Source organism: Tachypleus tridentatus, chromosome 5, assembly GCF_004210375.1.
Source record: "Tachypleus tridentatus isolate NWPU-2018 chromosome 5, ASM421037v1, whole genome shotgun sequence".
Classification (NCBI taxonomy): domain Eukaryota; kingdom Metazoa; phylum Arthropoda; class Merostomata; order Xiphosura; family Limulidae; genus Tachypleus; species Tachypleus tridentatus.
In genome coordinates this window covers 10,616,411-10,639,626 of record NC_134829.1, presented here as the reverse complement: position 1 = coordinate 10,639,626, position 23,216 = coordinate 10,616,411, and the positions used below count along the sequence as shown (strand labels likewise).

The following is a 23,216-nucleotide window of genomic DNA, read 5'->3' as shown; positions in this document are numbered from 1 at the left end:
GACTAAGAAAAAAAAACAGAGTTCAGTAGGGGGCTGTCAAAAAGATATTTATTTTTCTTATTTTATGGCACAAAGAAACCAATTCTTAAGGTTTTTAAACCTATTGATGAGAGACACTAGAATTACTCTTTGTTAAAATAAGTCAATTCCAGCAATATAATACATCCTTAACTGAAAAAAAAATTTATTTATCAAAAAGGAAATAAATCCAGGAGGTTGCTGTTCTTCAACCTGTATTTCATATCAAGAGTTTTCTTTGTATAATTCTCATGACAAAGCCAATACAAATTACATTTTGTCATATTTCATGTGATCGCAATCTGCTCTCACTTCACATGATTTTTACTATACAACTGATATCTAATACATAGTAAATCATAATGTCTACAAATAATATGAAATATAATGGACTATTACTGGAACCTGTGCTATGTCTGGTCTGAGCTTTGAGAACTTGTTTCCTTAGGCTTTCTTGTTGCCTGTGCAACTTTAATTTCTTCATTTAGTCTTTCCTTGGCTCGAACAACCTAGAAAAAGATACCAGCAAATAATAAACTAAACATTATCTAAACAGGTTATTTGATTGTCATTCCTTATTATCCACAGTATTATGATAAACAACCTAGCAAGGAGAACAGTAAGGATCAAAGTGCTGTTGCAAACTGTACACTTTGTTTAAATGCTTTAAGTACACTTAATACAGACTAAGCAGCTGCTGATTAAGTCTCTCTAGCCACTTTGAACAATACTGTAGTTTTATCCTATTGATATCATGAAAACTGTTTGTTTTACTTCCTTCAATGCTGAAATGTGTATTTGGTGCATTATTTTGTATGCTTAAAACTTTTAATTCTGAGTTTCCTAAATAAAAGTGAACCAAGTTTGCACACTTATTTTATGTTCTAGAAAAAAATTGAAGAGTTTTATCTGAAACTCTTTATGCTTTAAACTGTACAACACATTTTACTGATATCCAAAGTCAGAAATATTCAACAAAGCTGATTCTGGACTGGTAGCTTTCTCAAGATTTAACAAGCTTTGTTTTTAGGTTTGATAAAGAAAACATTTAAACTATGTTACACAGTTTTTAAAAAATTAAGATCTAACTGAAAAAAAAAAGGTGGGAAATCACATTTGAAAGATTAGAATGCAATATAAAGTATTCTCCTACTCAGAACCCTGATGTGTTGTTTATGCAATATTAGAGTGTGATATCACTATAGTGATTCAACATATTCATTAATTCTTAACTACTGGTAATTATATATTTCTAGATGGGCCTAGATACATTTCAGCTCTGAATAAAAAATTAAGTTAAAACTACAATCTAAACTTTGGCATTTGAGGAGATCACACACATCAATCTTTGATCTCTACAACACAATTACAGTGAGATGTTTACAACCTCAAAATTATTAAAGATAACTCACCTTTGATTGTAAATAGAAGGAACCTCCTTTAGATTTGTCATTCACAGAAAATAAATGTTCATAGCTTTTCTGTAGCTGTTCAGCATCTATTTGCTCTATGTTTAGAATTTGTTTTGCTTCCTAAACAAAACACACATTAGAAGAAACTAGTAAAAATATATGACAAGGTTAAAGGTTACTTGAAATTCTTACACGATAAAATACTTATTTTACTCTTGTCGTCATGACAACCATACACAAGAAAATTTAACATAAACTTGCATAATATCAGTAACAAAATTTTTCTTACATTATTAAAGTAGTTTTAAAAATTTATTGTTGAAAAACATTTTCTATCACAAACCATTTTTTCCATAGTAACATTTTGTTTTTACCCAATGCACAAACTGTGCAGTAAAAATCCTTAAACAAAATTACCCAATAACAGTCAACTACCTTCTTACATGTTAAATTGTACTAGGTAACTTTTAAACTTTCTGGCAGACAAACTTAAATGCCACTATACCTCTAGCCTGGTAATGTAACATAAAATGTACAAGCTTAAACAAATTTGAAAACACTACGTCTCCTTTATAATATTATTCTTAGTTTATGATTAGTCAATACCCAGAAGACTAAAAAATGTTGACAATGAGTTATCTTTAACTTCTTGAAACACATAAAATAATTCTTAAATACTTTTAAACATATCAAATCTATGACTTTAAAAGCATTTACACCAGAAAAGAATGAATAATGTACATTGCACCATAATGCCAAGACTTTCTTACAGGTAATCATTTCATACACTTCTTCAAATCCACAAAAATTAACATTTTCTTGCATTAATAATGTTTTCCAATAAGTACTTACCTCTTCTCCTACAAAACTATCAAAGCATTGCTGAAAACATTTTCATACTCAGCATACAATTCATATCATGTGACTGCTTTCCACCAATAGTATTGTATCACCTATACTGGTACAGTTACCTCCTTCTGCTATTCCTGCTCAATCCTCACTTTCAAGAATTAGCATGATCTAAAAGAATAACACCAGTAATAGGAAGGAAGTGTGGAAAGTGTGTGAATAGAAGTAAATACTTATCAGAAGAACATTTTCAATGTAAAAAAATGTTAATTTCCAATATAGTCTTATGTCTTCCTCTCACAAAGAGATAGAATCTCACATTGCAAATGTAGAGATGGTGGGAGTGCACAACATTGAAAAAAAATCAGAAAGCAACTCCCCAGAATGAATGAGTGTGTTCCAAGATGAACCAAAGCATATATACTGAAGGGAAAAAAAGAAAAAAGGATGTGCATAATTGTAGTTGGTTCTGAGAGGTGCAATCCATAGTAAACAAACAAGGCAATTTAGCTAGGCATCCACCCAACCTCAACTGGATAGATGAGGTTCCACAACTCATTCTCAGAATTATTACATTGAGAATCAGCTGGATAAAAATAAATACAGAGTGACATAAGAATTGTAGTTAAAGCAAGTGGACCCTATAACATATACACATGAATACCAACCAAAAGTAAACTTGTCATACATTCAAGCAACTGTAATTGTTAACAGGAAGTTAAAATGTGGCCAAAACAAACAAACTCACAAAACCATTGTAGGAGCAAGAAACCAAACTCTATGCTACAGAGTCTGTTTGTTTGTTTTTAATTTCACACAAAGCTATTTGAGGGCTATCTGCACTAGCCGTCCCTAATTTAGCAGTGTAAGACAAGAAGGAAGGCAGCTAGTCATCACCACCCACTGCCAACTCTTGGGCTACTCTTTTACCAACGAATAGTGGGATTGACCGTCACATTATAATGCCCCCACGACTGAAAGGGTGAACATGTTTTGTGCGACTGGGATTCATACCCCCAACCCTTGGGTTTACGAGTTGAACACTTTAACACACTTGGCAATGCCAGGCCATTACAGAGTCATGGCATTATCTCAGCTCAACCATAATAACAGGACAATATTTGTAACTGGAATTAGGAGAAGAAATCTAAGCTTCAACCAGAAATGCAGGGAAGAGACACCTTACATCCATGATTACAAGGAGGATAAGAAACATTCACTCAACCTTAGGAATAGTATTTGTAAAGTCCCATTGCCAGTATTCTGAACCAGATAAGTTTAAGCATAAGAGCAGGAAAAAAACAAACAAACACCTTCAACCAAAAATAATGAGAAGAGGAGCCTCTACTAAACAGAACCATAGGAATAGGGCTGTGTCACCCTGAACCTGCCATTCTGAAAAGGATCTCACATAGGACAGTCCTCCCAATAATACCTTTGATAAATGGACATGGAATAAGGTCTTATGGATCTGGAAAGGAAAGACACAACATGTAGAATCAGACCCTTAGATTGCACAATGGATCTGACAAAAGCCATGCATGAAGCCAGAGAGTGGTGATATCTAGATGAAAGATGTCTGACTGAGGTTAACAGAATTGAGACTGAAAAAGAGCTAAGGGTATGAGATGTTGTACAAATTAATGTAAAGGCAGTGAAAATGTGGTTGTGCTGACTAATATGAAGCACCTCCAGCAGGACCAGAAATGGAGTGGTTTGGATTAGGAGAAAAATCTAGGGAGAACTTAAAAAGGAGGGTAAGTGTAGATGTAATGACCCTTCCAACCTTGACTGAATATGTCCAGTCCCAATACTCTCAGAACTAGCAGGTGTGGAATGGGAGATCAAATGAAAGAAAGTCTGATGTTCCAGCAGATAGCAACAGGATCAATATGAGGTGTTCCCAGCTGAAAATACACCCACAGGAAAATCTTCAGATCAAAAGACCACTCAATGGAAAATATATTGCTAGATCAGTATAAATGATATGCAATCAGATTAAGGGAGTCAGGAACATGGCAAGCTAAGACCACAATGTAGGGATTGTGAGCTTAATAAAGGAGATTCAGGGTCTGAAAGCACAGAGATCTGATTTGGTGTACCCCCTTTTTTGGAGATATAAGTGACTACTGTGTTGTAAGAATGTGCCATTACCATCCTCCCCAACAAGAAATAAAAAAAAGAAGTTAGGCAAAACTCAACGAAGAGCTACAAGTTCATAAACGTTGACATGGAAAGAAGACTCCTCAACCCTCTATTGATGTATCCATGAACTAGTGTAAATCCAGACAAAGTGGAGGAATCAGAATGTCTGTTATGTTCTGGTCCCTGTCTAGTCACCAAGCCAGTCAGCCCTGAGTGGGGAAGAAAGGGTAAAAAATGGTCCAAGAAATCTAAATAGAAGCTCCACTTATTGAGGAGTGTCCACTGAAAGGAATGCATATGAGCACGAGTCCTGGGAATGAGAGCTTCCAAGGAAGCCCACATTATAAAAAGATCAGCTTGTTCCATATCCCAAAGACAATGAGGAGAAGCCTGAAGTTGAAATTGAAGAAAACTTCCAAATGAAGAAGGTACTGAGTGGGGATAAGAATGGATTTGTCCACCTTTACCAGGAATTCCTTTAATGCTGCTTCTTGCAAGAACAAACAAGTGAGGTTTCTGGATTGTGAAAAAGAAATTACAAGGAGCTAGTCATTCATGTATGATGAGTGCAAAGACCTATTGAATGAAGATGTGAAGCAAAAATACCTACCACCTAATAAAACATATAAGGAGATGAGGTTTGTCCCAGTGGTGAGGCCCTAAACTGGAACACTCAAGTTCTAGCTATAAATAACTATGAATTGTGTAGGTGATGTGGAAACAAACTCTTCAATTGTAGAGTACAAAGAGCAAAATTGGATTCTAGTTTCAAGAAAGTAGGAAATTTAGCCAAAGCAAAGCTCAGACTTATAAACAGGAAACAAACTCATCAGCAATATAGAAAGACAAAAAAATTAAGTCCTACAATGATGAAAATTAGGATTATAAAGCACATATTTAAAAATAATGAAAAATTTCTTCAAATTGAATTAAATGTTACCAGTGGGAGTGTTATGTAAATTACAAACTATCTAAACATATCTAGTTAACAAAGTACTCATTAACATTGAACTTTCAAACCTAGTGTACAAGATGTGTAATAATAACAAATGTGCAAGATGGCAAAATTACCTAGAAAATAAAGTAATAATTAATATATAACCTACAATCTATATTAACTTACACAATAAATATATAACTTAAAGTCCATGCAGTACTAATGAGAAATACTTAATTCTCCTGACAAAGCCACATGAAGGGCATCTTAGCTACAGGTATTGCAACTAGGTGTGAAGTGTGCAAATCACAAAACTTACTATTGATCTACTAGCATATCTGGAAGTAGAAGGTAGAAAGAAGGAGAACAGACCTCCACCAAAGTGAAGAATATGAGGGTATGGCAACATGAACAAGGAAAAGAAAACTAGTAAGACCACTCTCATCTTGAATATACAGAAGAAGTCAAACATGTACTGACCATTGACCTGTGGAAAGTGAAATCTCCTGAAGAGTTATAAAGTGTAACAGATTAAAATAAGAAAGTGCCAGAAAAAAAAGATAGTCCAAATTGTCTTCCTCTTGACTGTATTTTTCCTTAGCAACATTGTCAGGTTGAAATGGAGAAAAAGTCACCAACTGAACATATAAATTTAGCCAACTGCAAATTAAAGTCTGTACCCCCTATGCAAATAAAGTCAAATCCAATTCCTGCAAAGTCATACCAATAGTGTTGTAAACTGTAACATGAACTATTGCAGTCAATATATTGAATCTCAAGTTCATACAAAGTTCTTGTATAATTCAGAAATAATGAAACAATTGCAAAATATGTGTGTGTGTATACATATATAAATATAAAAATGATGCTGTGCCAATGGAAAATATGAGGATTGAGCAGAACCAGCAGAGGGAGCTAGCTGCTCCAATAGATGTGGCACAATATATAGACTGTTGCACTAACTAGAATTATTTCAGTAGAATCAACATTACAATACTTAAAATGGCATATAAATCGGTCTTTGTCTGCACTGGATTTACCATGCATTAGCACTAGTGTAGACTACATTTACAAAGAATCAGTGTGCTATTATCACGTAATCTAGTTTTCTTGCATAACAACAGCAGGATCAAACAGGAAAGTGTAAAAGCTACCTGAGTTTAAAACTTAACTAAGTTTTACACTTCGAGAAAATAAGCAGAATGGATGTGTTTGATGTTAAGTGAAACATTCATTATTCACAAAAAAAAGAAAGAAAAAAAGAACCAGTATGTGTACTTGTGTGTAAAAGTAAATAAAGGGTTGTCTCTACAAAATATTCATTGATTTGTAGCTTTCTTTCTGTAAAATGAAATACAGAGAATGGTTCACACTGAAAGACAGGTAAACTCTCTAGAACTAAACCATTTTATAGACTTTTTTTTTTTTTTTTTGCTACAGCATCATCACAACTAGTCATTCTTTCACAGCATTCACCACTGTGATATACAAACATCACCACCTCAGCCAGCAAGATGTTACAATCAATGATCAGGTCAATATGGATGTACCACAATATCTCCTTGAAAGGAGTAGATACTATCCATCACAGAAAACAAAGACATGATGGCAACAAGAACAAGGCAACTGAAAAGATATTTCAAGACCACATTTTTATGACAAAACTATATAAAAACAAAAAAAATTGTAATTGTAAAAATATTATATGTTTGCATGTTACACATTACACTGCACAAAGTTTTTGTTTCTTGAACACTGTTGGGTGTTCCTTATAGATTTTTGGCTGCTGATCACGAAAATCACATCCAAGTTTGCCCATCACGTACCATTTCATTGAAATCTTCAGTTTTACCAGGACACTGCTACAATGGTAAAACGATATTAGGGCAACTGGAATCCGTCAGTGCTTGCTGACTACTGTTGGAGACTGCAACGTGATGCACTGGACGTTGAATACAAATGAAAATCAGGAGCAAAACACTTTTAATTATGTTGAACTTAATAGCATATTAGAAACATAAATACAATTAAATACATTATTGCTGGTAAACAGTTAACTGTCTATTTCTCAGAGTTCCTACGTGATGAAGCAAAACCAAAACTATATTTGTGCATACCCACCAGGTACCTGTCATAATCAGCAAAAACTTTTCAGGAAGCAAAACTTTTCAAAAACATATAGGCTGAATTCACAAAGAATCACAGTTTAGGACATTTCATCCAAGAGGAGAAAATGTTCCATTTTGCATCTATATAGCATTATCTAATAGAAGCAAATATTACATTTTGAAATCTACATGTTGATATCAAACAGAAAAAAAATGTTATATTTTGAAATACATATGTTGTTATCAAGTTGTATGTTACATTTTGAAATCTACACACTGCTATCAAGGAGGATCAGATATTTCATTATGAAATCTATATAATATTATTCAAATAAAGCATATTACAAACTACTACAGATAGGCAAATATCCAACCTGATATTATACTATCTAGTGAAATGCTAAACAACTGAATATTAATTTTGCAGTGTATCTTACAATCAGATGTCACTGGCATCAACACATTATCTCAAAACACTACACTAGCATGATACTACTCAAACCTGCATTACACATTACAAATACTGAATCATCTATCCCACTAGCATTTTTCACTAGATTCTAAGCAAAGAAATTTTTTTTAAACCAAAGAGTCAAAGCTCTGATAGTCATAGCACAGATAATTATTACATAATTTAAATAAATATCACAGAAATATTATTTGTTGCAGATGGTCACGTTAGTGGAAGTAACATACGCAACCCAAAAGCCAATAGAAGTGGAGAAGAACTGTGCTCCAAAGCACTGTTTTAAGTGTTTATGCCCTTAAATAGCCTGTAATAGCAGCTCACTCATACATAACTGCTTATCCTTATAAAATACTTAAAATACATTGAAAAAATAACCAGTTTTATACTACACTATAATGAAATGGTAGTTTATAAGTGTGATACATTTTTAATATGTATGCCCACATCTACTATATGATTTGAAGGTATCCAAATCCAATCAGTTATCAAGTACTATATATCCAAAATTTGTTATCTAACCAATTTATTTACTGTTTGTCTCATAACTGCTATCTACATATAGTTATTCAACAGGAAACAAAGTCTCATTATTACAATTTTGTCAACTTACTTCAACAGACATTCCTAATCGTATATTTGTTGCTGCTCTTTCAGCTCCTGCTCGGCCTCCACCTGCTCGTTTTGCAGCTGCTTGATTTGCTATTTTTAAAACAAATAATGTCATCTGTTATAAAAAAAATAATTTCAGAAAGAAAACATCAACTTAATAAATACAAGTAGTGTAGAGACAGAGCATTAATTTAATAAACATAAATAGTATTTAGGAAAATCACTTAGGAATACATGGGGTTGAGTAGAAAGCAATGAACTGCTTTGTGCCTTCTAATAAGTCATTACAATGATGGTTTTGTGATTACTGAAATCTCATCCAAATTGGTAAACCAAACAATATGCCTAACTGACTAACAGTAATATGTCATGTCATTGTCTTCAGCTGTAGGAAAAATCACACTGCTCATTTCACTGTCCTACCCTTCATGATGATATACTGTAACAGAAAAGATGGTGGAAGCTTTGAAAATGATGATATACTGTAACAGGAAAGATGATGGAAGCTCTGAAAATGATGTACTTGATGATGCAAGTGAATGCACTGTTACCATATCAATTTTTCTTTTATCTCAAAATTTTGACACATAACATTGTAATATCTTTGCTCCTTAACATTGTTTCCAGTCATACAAAGCCTTGCTTTTGCACACTACTTTTACATTCTGCATCTATGGATAGTTTTTATTCCTATCTTTGAATTCCTTTTGGCATAAATTTTGATTTGGTGGCTGGTAGTTCTCATCAGAATCCCTGAGAAGGAAGCAACAGTAAAACTAACAAAAACATAATAAACTTGAAAATTCATTAGGAAATAAAAGTTTATTATAGTTTATTTGGAAATCAGATATCTACTGATAAAATCTCCAATCAAATATCTCCACACTTTCAAAGGCTTTGTGTTGTACATTTTCAAGTCACTTGGGACAGTTAAAATCTTAACTTGATACAAGTTGAAATGAGTTCACAGCATATGTAGCATAAAATCTATATTCTTACATTATTTCTTGCTGAATGAAAAGAAACATGGTATAACATCATTCATGTTGTTTATTATTAAGCACAAAGACACACAGGGCTGTCTGACAGGTATTGACACCTGGCTTCTACCAGCACAAGTCCACCAACATACTGATGTACCACTTGGAAGTGGTATAATGTCAACATTCTGAGTGCCACCTATAACTCAATGTGAAAAAAAAAGGCAGCTAACTGTACCAATAAGTTTTCATAATTTTGTTAACAACTTTAGCATGATCATACTATAATTTACAGAATTGTTATTAGAATTAGTGCAAATGAAAAGTAGAAATATTATAGGTTCTCAGAGGTCCTTATCTATTTTCTGAGTCTCCTGATTTTTTGTAAAATCTACAAATTATTAGTTAATTATTATCAAAGTTAACATTTTACTTATCTGAAAATGTATTCCCAATAGATACTCACTTCTGTGCATAATTAAGCTATCTTCCTTATGTATCTGCCAGATATTTGCATGTAACTCCCACCTAATTTCATGTGGTCAAACATTAATTGTGCTACAGTATAATAACATAATCATGTAGCAAAGCCTCCACCCCAAAAAGGTGACACACCTCTATATACAACAGCTCCCCTTATGTATCCAGAACTCATTTTTTGAAGAGGCAAGAAATAGAAAAATACACTGGAAGTGGAAAGTACTGGCAAGAAAGTGACTGAACAAGTGAATATCTATTACAAAAACATTTTTCAGGTAAGGAAAAATTTTTAATTCCAAAATGATATCACACTTTTGTACACAGTTAAGCTAGAATCTCACCATAAAGTAGTGGAGAGGCTAATGCAAACATTTACCTAGATAAGCTCCCTTTAGAAAGCATTCAAAGTAGCTCATGAATTGTTACACCCTAAGTCAAGAGTTCTATAGGGGCTCTCCTGCAGGAGATAACATCTCACCTCTTCCATGGTGTATTTTTCACCCAGGAAGAGTGAAAGGAAGAGATAACTGAACCTCACGAGTTACAAAGAAGGGTGAAATACGAACACAACCATCCAAGTGCATGCATGCAAGAGGTTGGAGAGCCAAAATGTGTAGCATGGTTGGGTCATGTTCAGACTGCACCTTGTGTGTTTACTTCAATACTGATATCAAACTTTATTGACCAACACCAGCGCTGTGGTAAGAGGGCACAGTAATCATGCTAAAGACAGTGGTTTGGCATGTGCATATGAACTCAACTGATCATATATCAACTGCAGGAGGAAGGAAATGTTTGGTATTATGTTTGTATCCCAATTCAACTGAACAAGTGGTATCTGCAGAAGGAGGATATTTCATAATGGTGAGTGTTCACTTCAATTCCACTGGACAGTTGCAAGCTGCAGAAGGGGGTATAGTATATCACATGCTCACCTCAACTCATTCGAACAAACTAGGTTTACAGGATGACAGCAGAAATGGCATAAGTAATATGTAGAGTATGTTACTACATTGTCACTATTATCCCACTTCTGACCATACTGTATGACACCCCCAGAAGCTAGGAGCTGGTAAGGGTCTCACCTGCTCTGCTCAAGTAGTGAGGAGGAAGAAAATGCCAAGATCTCCATTGGTAATTCAGTCTGAAAAGGTATTGTACTAGAGACAGTGTAATGGGTGACCATGAAACCCCATTTCAAATAGCCAGCAAACCCAAACCAGGGATGCTGGCTTTTTCATTAATAATCCACAGAATACATACAGTCTTGATAACACAAAAAAGTAAAAATATAAACAACCCAAGAAGATTCTTCTAGCAATCTTGTAAAATATCCCATCTCACAGTGAGCATATATGAAGACAGAGTGAAAGGTATGAGAATACTTTGTTTTCCTGGATTGATGCAGACTTTGGAAAATAAGCATACCCTGAATTGGTACCCCCAGCCACCTCATGAGATCATAAGCAAGCAAAAGGGGCTCTGAAAGAGAAATAGTATGTATTATTTTCAAAGATGGTCAGATAATAGAAAAATGTTAACTCGAGGACCAAAGCAAAGAACCTAAAGAATAAAACAGCCATAAGATGTAGAACATATCAATGCATGGAGAGCAAAGAATTTTTTAGACAAAGTTATTTTTCATAGCAAGTAAAAATCTAGTTAATATAAACAATAAAGTGCAAAAATAAACTGTATTGAGCATAGAATTTCATAGAATTTTAGAAATTATTAAAATTCTGAAAAGGAACTTTTTTACTTGTTTATTTACATCATAAAATATCTCAAAAGTATTTTAAATCCAAATCTTCTTGTACCTACAAGTTCTTGATAAAATCTACTCAGTTTTATACATGTGACAAATAGAGTTTTAATTCTTAACAGTCATACAAAATTGTTATACATATTATTGAATTCATGTATGTCTACTTAAATCTCACCTGCAAATTCCTGTTTAAGGGCATGAGTAAAGGCTCGGCCTACAACCTGAGCTCCTAGAAAAATTATCTGTGCCAAATGTTTTGCCTGCAAAATAGAAATTTTACTTCTTACAGATGCAAATTTCTAAATGTGACAAAAACATTTTCAATAACAATAATATAGTTAATTGCAAAATTATTACAACCTGTGAAAAAAGTTCTAACTATAGGGTTTAAATTTCTAAATAATATAAAGTCATTAAGTTAAATACAAAGTGAGTTATGAATAAAAACACCAGGAACATAAAATTAAACTTCATTCCCCTCTTCACTTCTACATACATATTTAACAGAAAAACTACTTAGGTTATGGAACTAAAGATATGTAAAAATCAGACACAATTCCAATTATAATTAGGTAAATTTTTTTATTCAAATATGCACTTTTAAGTGTGATAACAACTGTAGCACTGATGCAGTTTAAAAAAAAGACTGGACATGTATCTTAAAGATTAGGATTAGATATAAAAAAATTTTCTATATGTAGTTTGAAATACACTACAAAGTGATAATAAAAATTGGATAGACTTGAATGGCCAAATGACCTTTCATGTTATCCACTGGAAATGAAATATTGGAAAGAGCTGATAATCTTTGTGATCTGGTATCTTGTTTGTTCAGCTGCATCCCAACATTCATAATCACTTAGTGTTTATCTTGTTCAAAATCTAAGGAAATAAATCCAAGCAACAGATGTCCAGATCCAGGCTGATTATTAGACTTTTAACTTTTGGAGTACTTCTTCAAATGGTGTGAGTTGGTAGTTTGTACTATTTTATTTTTTACGTGTATTTTTATGAATGTTAAAGGTTCTATATATCAATAGGAACAATTTTTCTTGGCTGGCCTTGATTGGTCAAATGTTGTTTTTAGTCATTGTCTCCTACTTGGAAACCTGTGTATTTACCACCATTCTTTCTACTACTAAGTTACCTTTCCATCTACTTCTTAACACTTAGCTCTTCTATCCTTTCCATACACCTCCAACTTACTTATCAAATGATATGGTGTTTCTCATATAAAGATATACAACATACGAACGATTTCTCTTGACTAAATTTATAAAAATCTTTACAAAGTTCAAAGAAAACTATGCTAATTATTCCTTTGTAAAATTAAATCTTTACTTTCTTCCAATTTTTTAATGACAACTGATACTAGATTTTAAAACTTCTGAAACTAATAAAACAGCAAGTGCTAATCATAATTAGAATTAGAAAGCCTAGTTGATATTTTCATCAAGTCTCTGTATGTAATTATCTAACAAAATTTTATTTTTGTATGGTGAATATATGTTATAGATTTTCAAAAATCATTGACAACAAATAAAAGTTGTCAACAGCACATCTACTATGAAACTAATACTGTATGATAAAAATTATTAATATTACTAACTTAAAAGAATATCAGAAATTATTAATTTAAATAAGACAAATATGGATCTTCAAAAACTACACAAACAAGAAATTATGAGGATATAATTTAAACACTTTGTGTCAAATCTTAAGTTTGTTTATTTTACTGGCAATTGCATTTTCACTTATGTGTCTTATTTCTTTAGTTTATGTCCATCTTTGACATAAATCTGTATAATTGCAATATTCCTATTTGAAACAGTTTAGTTTAATGGAATACGTACTTGGTGAATTATACATTTTCAGGAAAGTACTGGATTGGCTTCATGCAGATTGAATATCTATTGTTCCTAATATTATTGCCACATTGTTATCATTGATAGTGGTACTGCATGTACAATCACTATAACGCATGGTGATCAGCATGTAACATTATGTGTATATTCTTCTTAAATGTATACAGGAGTATGTAAACACCAGATTGGAGGGATTACTGAACTATACTGAAATAGAGAATAGACTTGATTTTTTAACCACACATGCTTTATATATTGCATGCTGGCTAATATTTTACATACATATATATATACACACATGCATGCAAGCTTTATAGTTTTAAGTTGTCAAGCCATATATATCTGACCATATGGATTTTTTCAAGTTGTATAGATGGATACATATGTATATTTAATGTAAATATAAGACTATTCACAAGAGAAATACACAAATAAGCATTCTTAATATTTCTTATAGTTGTTTTATTCCCCCATTCCATTTTCTCCTCTCTACTGGCCATAGTAAATCTGTTCATGGTGTGATTGCAACTGGCCAGATTTCTCTTAGTGACATTTTGCACACACTACAAGGTTCAAAATTGTTAATTAACAATTATTAACTGATTATATTAATATATACTTCTCCCTATTGATTTCTGATTGAGTTTGGGTCATGATAATTCTATGACCCTTTTCCACTGTGAGAACCCAAATTCCAGTGAGCCGTTGCTGCTGTATACTTTATATGAAACTAAATATTTTCTAAGTAAAATATATAGCTTAACATTTCTGCCTCAGGTTTACCTAGAATCACCATTTTCTGTAGGATTCTTGCCTCTCTTCATAGTCAGCTTTAAAGATATCTCATCTATCTGCAGTATCTATAAAATTATCAATCACACAGTGTTAACTATAATTTGACACTTACCATCAGCCATGACCATGATTGCTGATCTGATACTTAAACCTGGGCTTTATGTTATCTTTTAAACTACAGCTTAAAGATTTCTGTTATGGGAGACAGTCTAGACATTTGCAGAAGGTTTTAGATGTTTCTGTAACCTTTCAGGTATTTGTGTAACATATCCCAAATCAATCATGGAATGCTTTGAAAAAAAAAAAAAACTTGTCAGTAATGCCATGTAGGAAAGGGAATGAACCTGTACATAAATAAATGACATGCAAAATCAATACAGTTGCAACAAATAAGTTCATGATTGTGTTGGTACGCTTGCCACTTCTGCCATAAAAACATTAAATTATATCCATGACCAATATGCAGATATATACATATGTATGTATATTGGACTGAGTCTCCATACAAACCACAGACTATATTAAAATGTTTGTTCATCAATGGTTATACACTGCAGTTATTTGCTAGGTTGTCCAAAAAAGTTAAACACCATCCTAAACAATGCTCAATGATGCATTTAGCAATACTGCTCATGTTTTCAGTGATGTCGAGAAACTCACTTGTTGAGAAATTTATATGCAAAAACGGCTCGTTTGGGTTAAGAAAATATTTTACATAGAAGAGCGCATGTTTTATTACAATGCTCGCAGCCATTTATGTTGTAGGCCGGTGAAACAACATGAAAATGAAATAACAATAAATGATAACGCAATAGTGATCAATATTACGAGCCACTACCGCTACCGTGGTTCATGATATTAGCTAGTATTAGTAGAAACTAAATAATATTTTCTCGTAAAAAAAGTAATTTACAGTTTAGTCATACTAATAGCATATCATTACGAAATACTTAATATTAGTAATATCAATTACTATAACAATACAGGTTATAAAATTTGCAGGCACATAAATAAAACAAATAAGTTACATAATAATTCAAACTTAACTAAAAATAAATAATTATTAAATCAAATAATAAACTTACCATTTCTTTCTACGTTCGGCACATATACTTCACCAACAAATCATATCACTACTTAGGCTTAACGGATGAAATTCATCTGGTACACCTCAGAGGTGACATCTCGGTTGAGTTAAATACAAAAATGAATTTCGTCTTTAATTTTCCTAATAACTGTAACGTATCAAATGATCATGTTACACAAAACATTACTAGTTTATTAATTAGTACGAAAGCTTTACAAATTTCAGAAATTTATGAATTGGTGCCTACTTACTATTTTTGTAACTATATGTCTTTAACACCCCACCCCGATGAATCAGCAGGTACCTAGGTTTAAAGAATTAAAACATTAAAATTAGGGGTTCGATGCCCGATGTAGACAGAGTGCTGATAGCTGATTACGTAGCTTTTCACAAAGAAAACAACTCAAACACATAAATATTCAAAATAAAAACAGCAACTTTATAATTTTTAAATCACAGAGAATAATTAAGATTTGTTTGTTTTGTTTTTTTCTAAATTTCGCGCAAAGCTACACGAGGGCTATCTGTGCTAGCCGTTCCTAATTTAGCAATGTAAGACTAGAGGGAAGGCAGCTAGCCATCACCACCCACCGCCAACTCTTGGCCTACTCTTCTACTAACGAATACTGGAATTGACCGTAAGATTATAATGCCCCCACGGCTGAAAGGAAGAGTATGTTTGATGCAACTGGGATTCGAACCCGCGACCCTCAGATTACGAATTGAACGCCTTAACCCACATGGCCAAGCCGGGCCAAGTATTAGGAAATCAACAATAAAGAACCAAGCAATAAACATTTAATTCGTAAAATTACATGAAATAATAACTAAACCTATTAGACAGTTCTCAAGAATAATGTCAAATTATAAATAACGATCATGCAAGTATATGCAATTACTTAGTACTTTCATTAATCAACAAACACATCTTTCGCAAGTGTTGTTTATTTTCAGAATATATGTCGTTTTGTTTTTCTTGCCATATTGTAAAATTATCTATTACTTGAGTTACAACTCTGAAAGGAAGAGCTCCTTAACGCACTTAGCCATGCCGGGTCATTTGTGGAGTTACAACACTAATATCCAGAGTTAGATTCCATTCTGTGGATAGACAGCGTGTATCTAATTTTTCGGTTTACGGACGAAGGAAAGCGAATAACTATGTGACGTTAGGTACTGTGACCAATTAGAATGCAAGGGCGACCCTTTCTTGAGCGGCAGTACATTTGCTGTGTTGACGTGTTGGAGACAGTTGGTGCGGTTGGCATGTGTTAATATTTGAAAGAATATGCCGTATAAATTATTCCGATTAGTTCTGATTGTTTCAGTTTTTGCCACTTTTGTATCTCAGATAAATGGGAATTCAAAGAAAAAAGAGGTATTCTTGTTTTTAATGATTGATTTTGTATAAAGTGCTGTTATCGATCTGTTGAAGAAAATTGTAGGCGTAGTCAAAATAAGAACAGTATAAATATTGTTAGTTAATAATTAATAGCAAATTGTGCAATTTTAGGTAGTCTGTTAAACGTGGAGGTCTTAACAAGTAGAATATAAATTTGCTAATATAAAAATTCATGCTAGTTATCTGTTACCTGAAATAAATTCATTGTATCAGTGAATGATGAACTACATTCTGTATTTTCAAGTTACAGAGTACATAATCATTGATATTGAAACTAAAGTATAGTTGATCATATAACTATTTAAATTAGTGACAGAAAAAAACACGCAACAACATAACCAGTTGTAATAAATAAGTATAAATTACTTGTGTAAAAATTTGCTGTGCTAGTTACATATTGTTTTTACACACGTATATATAAACTGCATGGAAATGAGAATGTTATGTCTCATGAATTTGTAAACTTCTTGGGTAATGTTAATTAATAGGGGCATAGCTAAGCACAAGGCCTGTGTCCATAAATGCATTTCTTAGTTCTCTGAATCTGTACATGTAAATTATAACATAATTGCACCAACTTTTTTTTTTTTTTATTTCAAGTGGTAGGTACTTCTTGGGGCCTAAGTCCTGAATATTTTCAGTGGCTAATAGTTTCTTTAAATGTTGCATTTAAATTTTAATGTGAGTATGCATAATACAGTTTATTTAGGTTTTTGAGTTTCTAGGAAGGTTGTACAGAGACAGAAATAATGAAGTAAAATTATATTTACTTCAGGGAAAGCTAATTGAAAGATTACATTCCCTTCTGTAAAGGTACATTTCTTCATGATTTTATTTATTTATTTATTTAATCCATGCAATATGTTAACTTTCATTAATTATATTTAAAGGAATACAGATGGACCATGCATTGCTAATGTGGAAAGCCAACTAAATAGAAGGAGTTCTACAAGCTTAGTTAAATTTCTCAGGAAAATAATATTATGATCCTTGTTGCATTTGTTGTGACCTGAAGTAAATTACTTAAAATAGTTGAATGCTGGTTGAGAAAGAAAAAAGTTGTTATAAAGGGGGTGAAGTCACAGTGGATTAATGTTAGTGATGTACCATGCGATTTCTGTGTTAGTCATTTGCTATTTCGTGTTCTCATTTACTGATTATTTGACTGTTAGCATCATTAATAGTGATTTTAAAAAAATTGAAATTAATATTCATCCTGAGGTTTTGTACAGATATTTTGATTATTTAGTGAAATTGTCTGACACATGGCAGGTTTTTATTAATCTTAATAATACCACATGAACAACACAGATCACTTTGTTCTATGAAGGCTGTCTTTATACAGGAAAGTAAAACATTTAATCTCACACTTTGTTTTTCAGGTAATTGTTGATTTTCTTCTTAAACTTTCATAAATTGCTGGCTTGTACTATGTTTAATGTAACTCTCCATAAATAAGTCACTCTGTTAGAAAAAAATAAAACCATCTTAACCTGTGTCATGTTGCCTTCAGACTGGATAATCTTATAAATGTCACTGAGATCATCTCTTATCATTCTCTCCTCAAGATAAAATAAGCTAAGAGATCCCATATCAAGAACTATCCCAGTATCTTTTCTCTGAACCAAAACTGTGTACAATTTGTTAATGAGGCTTAGATTGTGAATTGTATGTAAATTTTTTTTTTTGTAATCAGTGTTTTTAAATAGATTCCAAAATTTTAATAGCTTTACTACTAGTCAACTAAACATTTCCTCAATGGCTGGAGTGATTTATCTACCGCTATGGCACGATCATTTTCTTTTGTCTTGTGGTTGAATGAATTCCTATCTATACTAAATGTGTGATTGGAGGATGATAATACCAGTTACATTATATAACGTTTATTGTAACTAGAAGTCTTATCAAATATTTGTCCAACATACTATTTGATTTAAGTCATTTATAATATGTTAATACCTTCATTATAGATAGAAATACCCAAGAGTTTAATTTCACTAGCAGACTATTAATTATACCTCTCAATGACCTCTGTTACCAGTGGAATGTTTTGTCTGTTTTTTCTTTACTTCTTTTTTTTTACACAAATAAGAAAAGGCAAAGTTCCAAATACTAGCCACATAAAGGTCTCATTCAACAGGATACTTTTAATAAACCTTTGTTTTTTTGCACCAGGCCATTCTGTAGTCTAATTAACTAGTCTTCCTCAATTTCCACTGATCAGTGTGATTTTATCAGCTAATATGTTGTAATATATTTTACTACTTTGTAAAATAGGTATTTTATGGTAGCCTTCTGCTTTCTAAGCACAGATTTTGAACTAATACTGGGGCTGTTAATTTTGCAAATGAAGATTCACAAAGAAATAGTTAAAATTGATGTAAAGAAAAAAACAAAATAAATTTCAGATAAATGTTGTACATGATCAAAACAATGACAACATTTCTCTTTTCATAAGATTGTTTAATATCATAATGAAGCTATAAGTAGTTATTTCAACTAATTTCATAATCTAGTCTGATTTAACAAACTGTTGTATCCAAAGCACGTTATGCGGGTAAAGATTGAGATTGTATGTTTAAGATGAGACCATAAGTGACTTAAAAAGATCTGAACTTTAAAATGATTTATTTTATGCTCTGATATTAATTTGTCACTTTATTAATAGATTTTAGATTTCTGGATCTTCTAGTGCCAATCTAAAAACATTCCTTTACAGTATAAACCTTCATCATACATCTTTATTATGTATAAAATAACCTCTTGACATATAATGTATATGATGTAGCATATGGTATGTATAATACTCAGTCATATACTATATGCAAGATAAAAATTGGGAATTTGAAAACCTCTAGGCATTATCGTAAAAAAAACTTGAAAGAAGGCTGGAAATATTGTAGACATTATTTATTCAAATTACAAATCCCTATTTTGGTTTTACCAAATGTAATTATTTTAGGTAATAGCAATGATTTCATATAATGTTTGATATTTGCAGTCATATAGTATATAGACCTAGTCTTTTACTTGATTAATTGATATAATCAGTCACTTACAAGCATTGATTGTATTGATTAATGTCACATGAAATAACAGACTAGATCAGTTGATGCCATGAAAATGATCAACTAATCAAAATGAGTATGTCTGATTACTAATGCTTTTTAAATATTCCAACAATCCAAGTAATTAAAATATTGCTATTATTTTTTTTATTATTGTTGGTTAATTTTAGGTTGTTTAGCTTAATCTGTTTGTGTGATTACTCACGAAAATAATCAACTAATCAAAATTGTTTCTCATTATTAGTATTTTTGATTATTCCAATTATTCAAGTCTCATGTGAGAATAAAATTATTAGTTGAATGTAATTTATTAATGAGCCTAAAAATTAATTACCGAATTCCACTAATTGCTCAGCTTTAATAAAGTCTAAAATAACCATTATTGCATAACTGACCTTTGATTTTGAAATGCACATTTCTTATGTTATGTTTAAGTATGAGATGCATTATACTCCTCAGAACAATTGATGTACTAATTTAAATTTATGTGAGAACCACATATTTTGCACTTCCCTCTAGTGATGCCCCTCGGTGGCACAGCGGCATGTCTCTGGACTCATATCACTAATAACTGGGTTTTGATACCTATAGTGGGCAGAGCACAGATAGCCCAATGTGTAGCTTTGTGACTAATTCCAAACAAACAAACAAACCCTCTCATGACCATATTCCTGATAAGTAAATGAAATACCTGTTTAACAACCAATGCTAAATGGATATTTCAATATCACTTTCTAAAGCCACACATGAAAGTAATACATAGCATTACTTTGGGTGATAGTTTGAAAAAAGATGGCAGCCAAGTGCTTATTGCTAGTCATACTGATTTGCATGTGATATGTCATCCATTCATTTATCTATGTTTCTTGGAAGTTATAAATGTGTCAATCTGACCTTGGCTATTGAAAGCAGGTATTTTGGCATTCATACTAATAGTACAATGCATCTGTCAGTGGGATAAATAATGTAAAGGTAGGTTAATTGTTAAGTATAGAAATACACACATTTGACTGCAGGACTTTGAACCTTTCCACTCGGCAATTAATGTAAATTAGTTTTTCTTTCCCTGAATATTAATTATTCACAGAAATTTTTCTAAAGTTGTAACATGTAATCAAGCAATAAGTATAATTGTCTGATGTCATCCTATAAGCCTCATTATATTTTATCTATCTCCTGAAAAAGCTAAGAACAATCCATTGTTTCCTGTGATTTTCAAATCTGAAGCACTGGTAAAGTGTATAGAATAATTAGAATTGTACTATGTGTCTGGTAGCCATAGTCATATAAAGTATATAACTTTAATCATGTAGTTTTTTCATTATACTATTTGTGAAATTATTATACCAAGTTTTGCCATAAATGAAGAATCTGTAACTTACAGGTTCCAACTCTGGGGGAAAGAGTCCTACAGTTAGTAGATATGAGCACTAAAAGACCTATAATCCGGCTGAATGGAGATAAATTTAGGCAATATGTGAAGGCTTCTCCGAGAAACTATTCTTTTGTCATCATGCTTACTGCATTATCCTCCCAACGACAGTGTGCCATCTGTAGGTAAGGGAATCTTTATTTTAAAGGATTTGTATGTGGAATTGTAATTAATTTTTTTAACCTTAAAAACCTTAGATTCACCAGGTCATGTTGGTTTGTTGAGTTATAAATAGGGCTTTTAGGAGTTTTCTTTCAGAATATTTTCTTGAAGAGAAGAATTTTATTTTGTGATTGATATGGCAAGGGGCAGTGCTTGAATAACAAAGTAGAATTGTATTCCTAAAGATTTTTTTTTTTACTGAGGAATTCCTAGCTTTTTCACATTGAAATATGTCATTGGAAGCCTTTAAATTTTCAAAATATCTAAGGAAATAAATGTCTGGGGTTTATAAATGAATACCAAAATGCTGAAATAAACATTCTATAGCAACAATGAACCAAATGTATGTGGGTTATGAATTTATGTACTTCCAGTTTCTTTATCATATTAACAATCTTACACAAGAGAAATATCTTCAGTATTTTGACTATGTGATGTTTATTTTAAATTTCTCTGTTCTTTATAAGTTTTACCATCTTCTTTTGATTTCTGATTTACAAAGTATCCTAAGTATTTGTCCAAAATACTTCTGTTTAGGAAGCAAAATGCTATCACAAAATATCCATCTTGCTAAAGTGTTATAATAGAAACAGGGAAGAAACAGGTAATTAAATTTTAGGGTGGTTTGGCATAAAGAAGTAAAACGATTTTATTAATGGAGTCCAATCAAACTGGATCTTTGTTTCTAATGGGAGGTCAGTTCTTGACTTTTTCTTTTTGCTTTTATATTAGTGATATTGAAAAGGGGTTTAATTACTAAATTAGTAAGATTTGTTGATTTCATTAAATTTTTAGGTATTTGCAATTGTATTGAGAATATTAAAGCACTACAGAGTGACTTGAATTAGCTGGGAAGTTGGATAAGTATTTGGCAAATGATCATTAATTATAGTAGATGCAAAGTAATGTACTTGGGTTATCATAACATGAATTTCAAAGTGAAAACAGTGATTTCTTGAAAAAAATAAAAGTTTGATTTTAAATTTCTACTCTTCTAAAAGATTACTGTGCAGAGACAGCCTTAAAGGACCAAGTGGTCTCTTATTGTCTCTATATTATTTTGATATATGAGAGTTACTAATTCTATTGTACTTCTAAAATGAATAATCAGCTCTTCATTATGAAACAGTACATGTAGTATAATATTTTTTTTTGCCAGACAAGCTCATGATGAATTTCAAATTGTGGCCAACTCCTGGCGTTACTCACAGCTGTTCTCAAATCATCTGTTCTTTGGTATGGTGGATTTTGATGAAGGACCAGATGTGTTTCAATACGTAAGCTTTTACTGTTTCTTTGTTCTTTGTTACTATTGATTCTTATAGGCATTGAACTTGTTATTTGAAGGTATATTTAGCATGTTGAGGCACCACAGAGTAACATGGTTCAGTTAGTAAATTAGACAAGTGTTTGGAAGAATATTTTTAATTATAGTACTAGATAATGCATTTGGGTTATCATAACTCCCATATTTAATGGATATGAGAACTGACTCAATAGCTTAGCTTGACTGAAGGAAAGGACCTTTGCCATAGTGATGGATAAGTCACTCAAGCCATTGAAGTATTTCTTTGTTGTTAAGTGTAAAACATAGAATTTCATATGCATATTAAATCCAATTAAGTATAATGTA

General features: G+C 32.1%; 2 protein-coding genes across 5 annotated transcripts in view; one reads left to right on the top strand and one right to left on the bottom strand.

Annotated features, from left to right (window-relative positions):
- Positions 1 to 26: 26 nt before the first annotated feature.
- Positions 27 to 15,806, bottom strand: LOC143250493 (mitochondrial import inner membrane translocase subunit tim16-A-like). 2 transcript variants are annotated; one of them, XM_076501116.1, is made up of 6 exons: positions 15,518 to 15,806; positions 14,545 to 14,722; positions 11,948 to 12,032; positions 8,549 to 8,637; positions 1,431 to 1,550; positions 27 to 527 (listed from the first exon to the last, which is right to left on the bottom strand). In XM_076501116.1, exons 2-6 carry the CDS (start codon positions 14,545 to 14,547, stop codon positions 429 to 431), a joined length of 396 nt encoding a protein of 131 aa, XP_076357231.1. In that variant the 5' UTR covers positions 14,548 to 14,722; positions 15,518 to 15,806; the 3' UTR covers positions 27 to 428. The 2 variants fall into 2 exon arrangements, with proteins under 2 accessions (XP_076357231.1, XP_076357230.1); XM_076501115.1 differs by lacking the exon at positions 14,545 to 14,722 and having other exon boundaries at positions 15,518 to 15,804.
- Positions 15,807 to 16,703: 897 nt separating this feature from the next.
- Positions 16,704 to 23,216, top strand: part of Ostgamma (oligosaccharide transferase gamma subunit) — a 38,338-nt gene continuing 31,825 nt past the window's right edge. For all 3 annotated transcript variants that reach the window (XM_076501091.1, XM_076501090.1, XM_076501088.1), the window contains exons 1-3: positions 16,704 to 16,897; positions 21,374 to 21,546; positions 22,743 to 22,860. In XM_076501091.1, coding sequence (XP_076357206.1) covers positions 16,808 to 16,897; positions 21,374 to 21,546; positions 22,743 to 22,860 — 381 coding nt within the window. In that variant the 5' untranslated portion in view covers positions 16,704 to 16,807. The remainder of the gene's footprint in view (positions 16,898 to 21,373; positions 21,547 to 22,742; positions 22,861 to 23,216) is intronic.

What these genes read in the sequence shown, in the direction of transcription:
- LOC143250493 (XM_076501116.1), bottom strand. An exon ending in GATTAGGAATGTCTGTTGAA is followed by an intron (nt 1,551 to 8,548) that starts GTAAGTTGACAA and finishes TGTTTTGTTTAG; the next exon opens with GAAGCAAAACAAATTCTAAA. An exon ending in CCTTCTATTTACAATCAAAG is followed by an intron (nt 528 to 1,430) that starts GTGAGTTATCTT and finishes ATCTTTTTCTAG; the next exon opens with GTTGTTCGAGCCAAGGAAAG.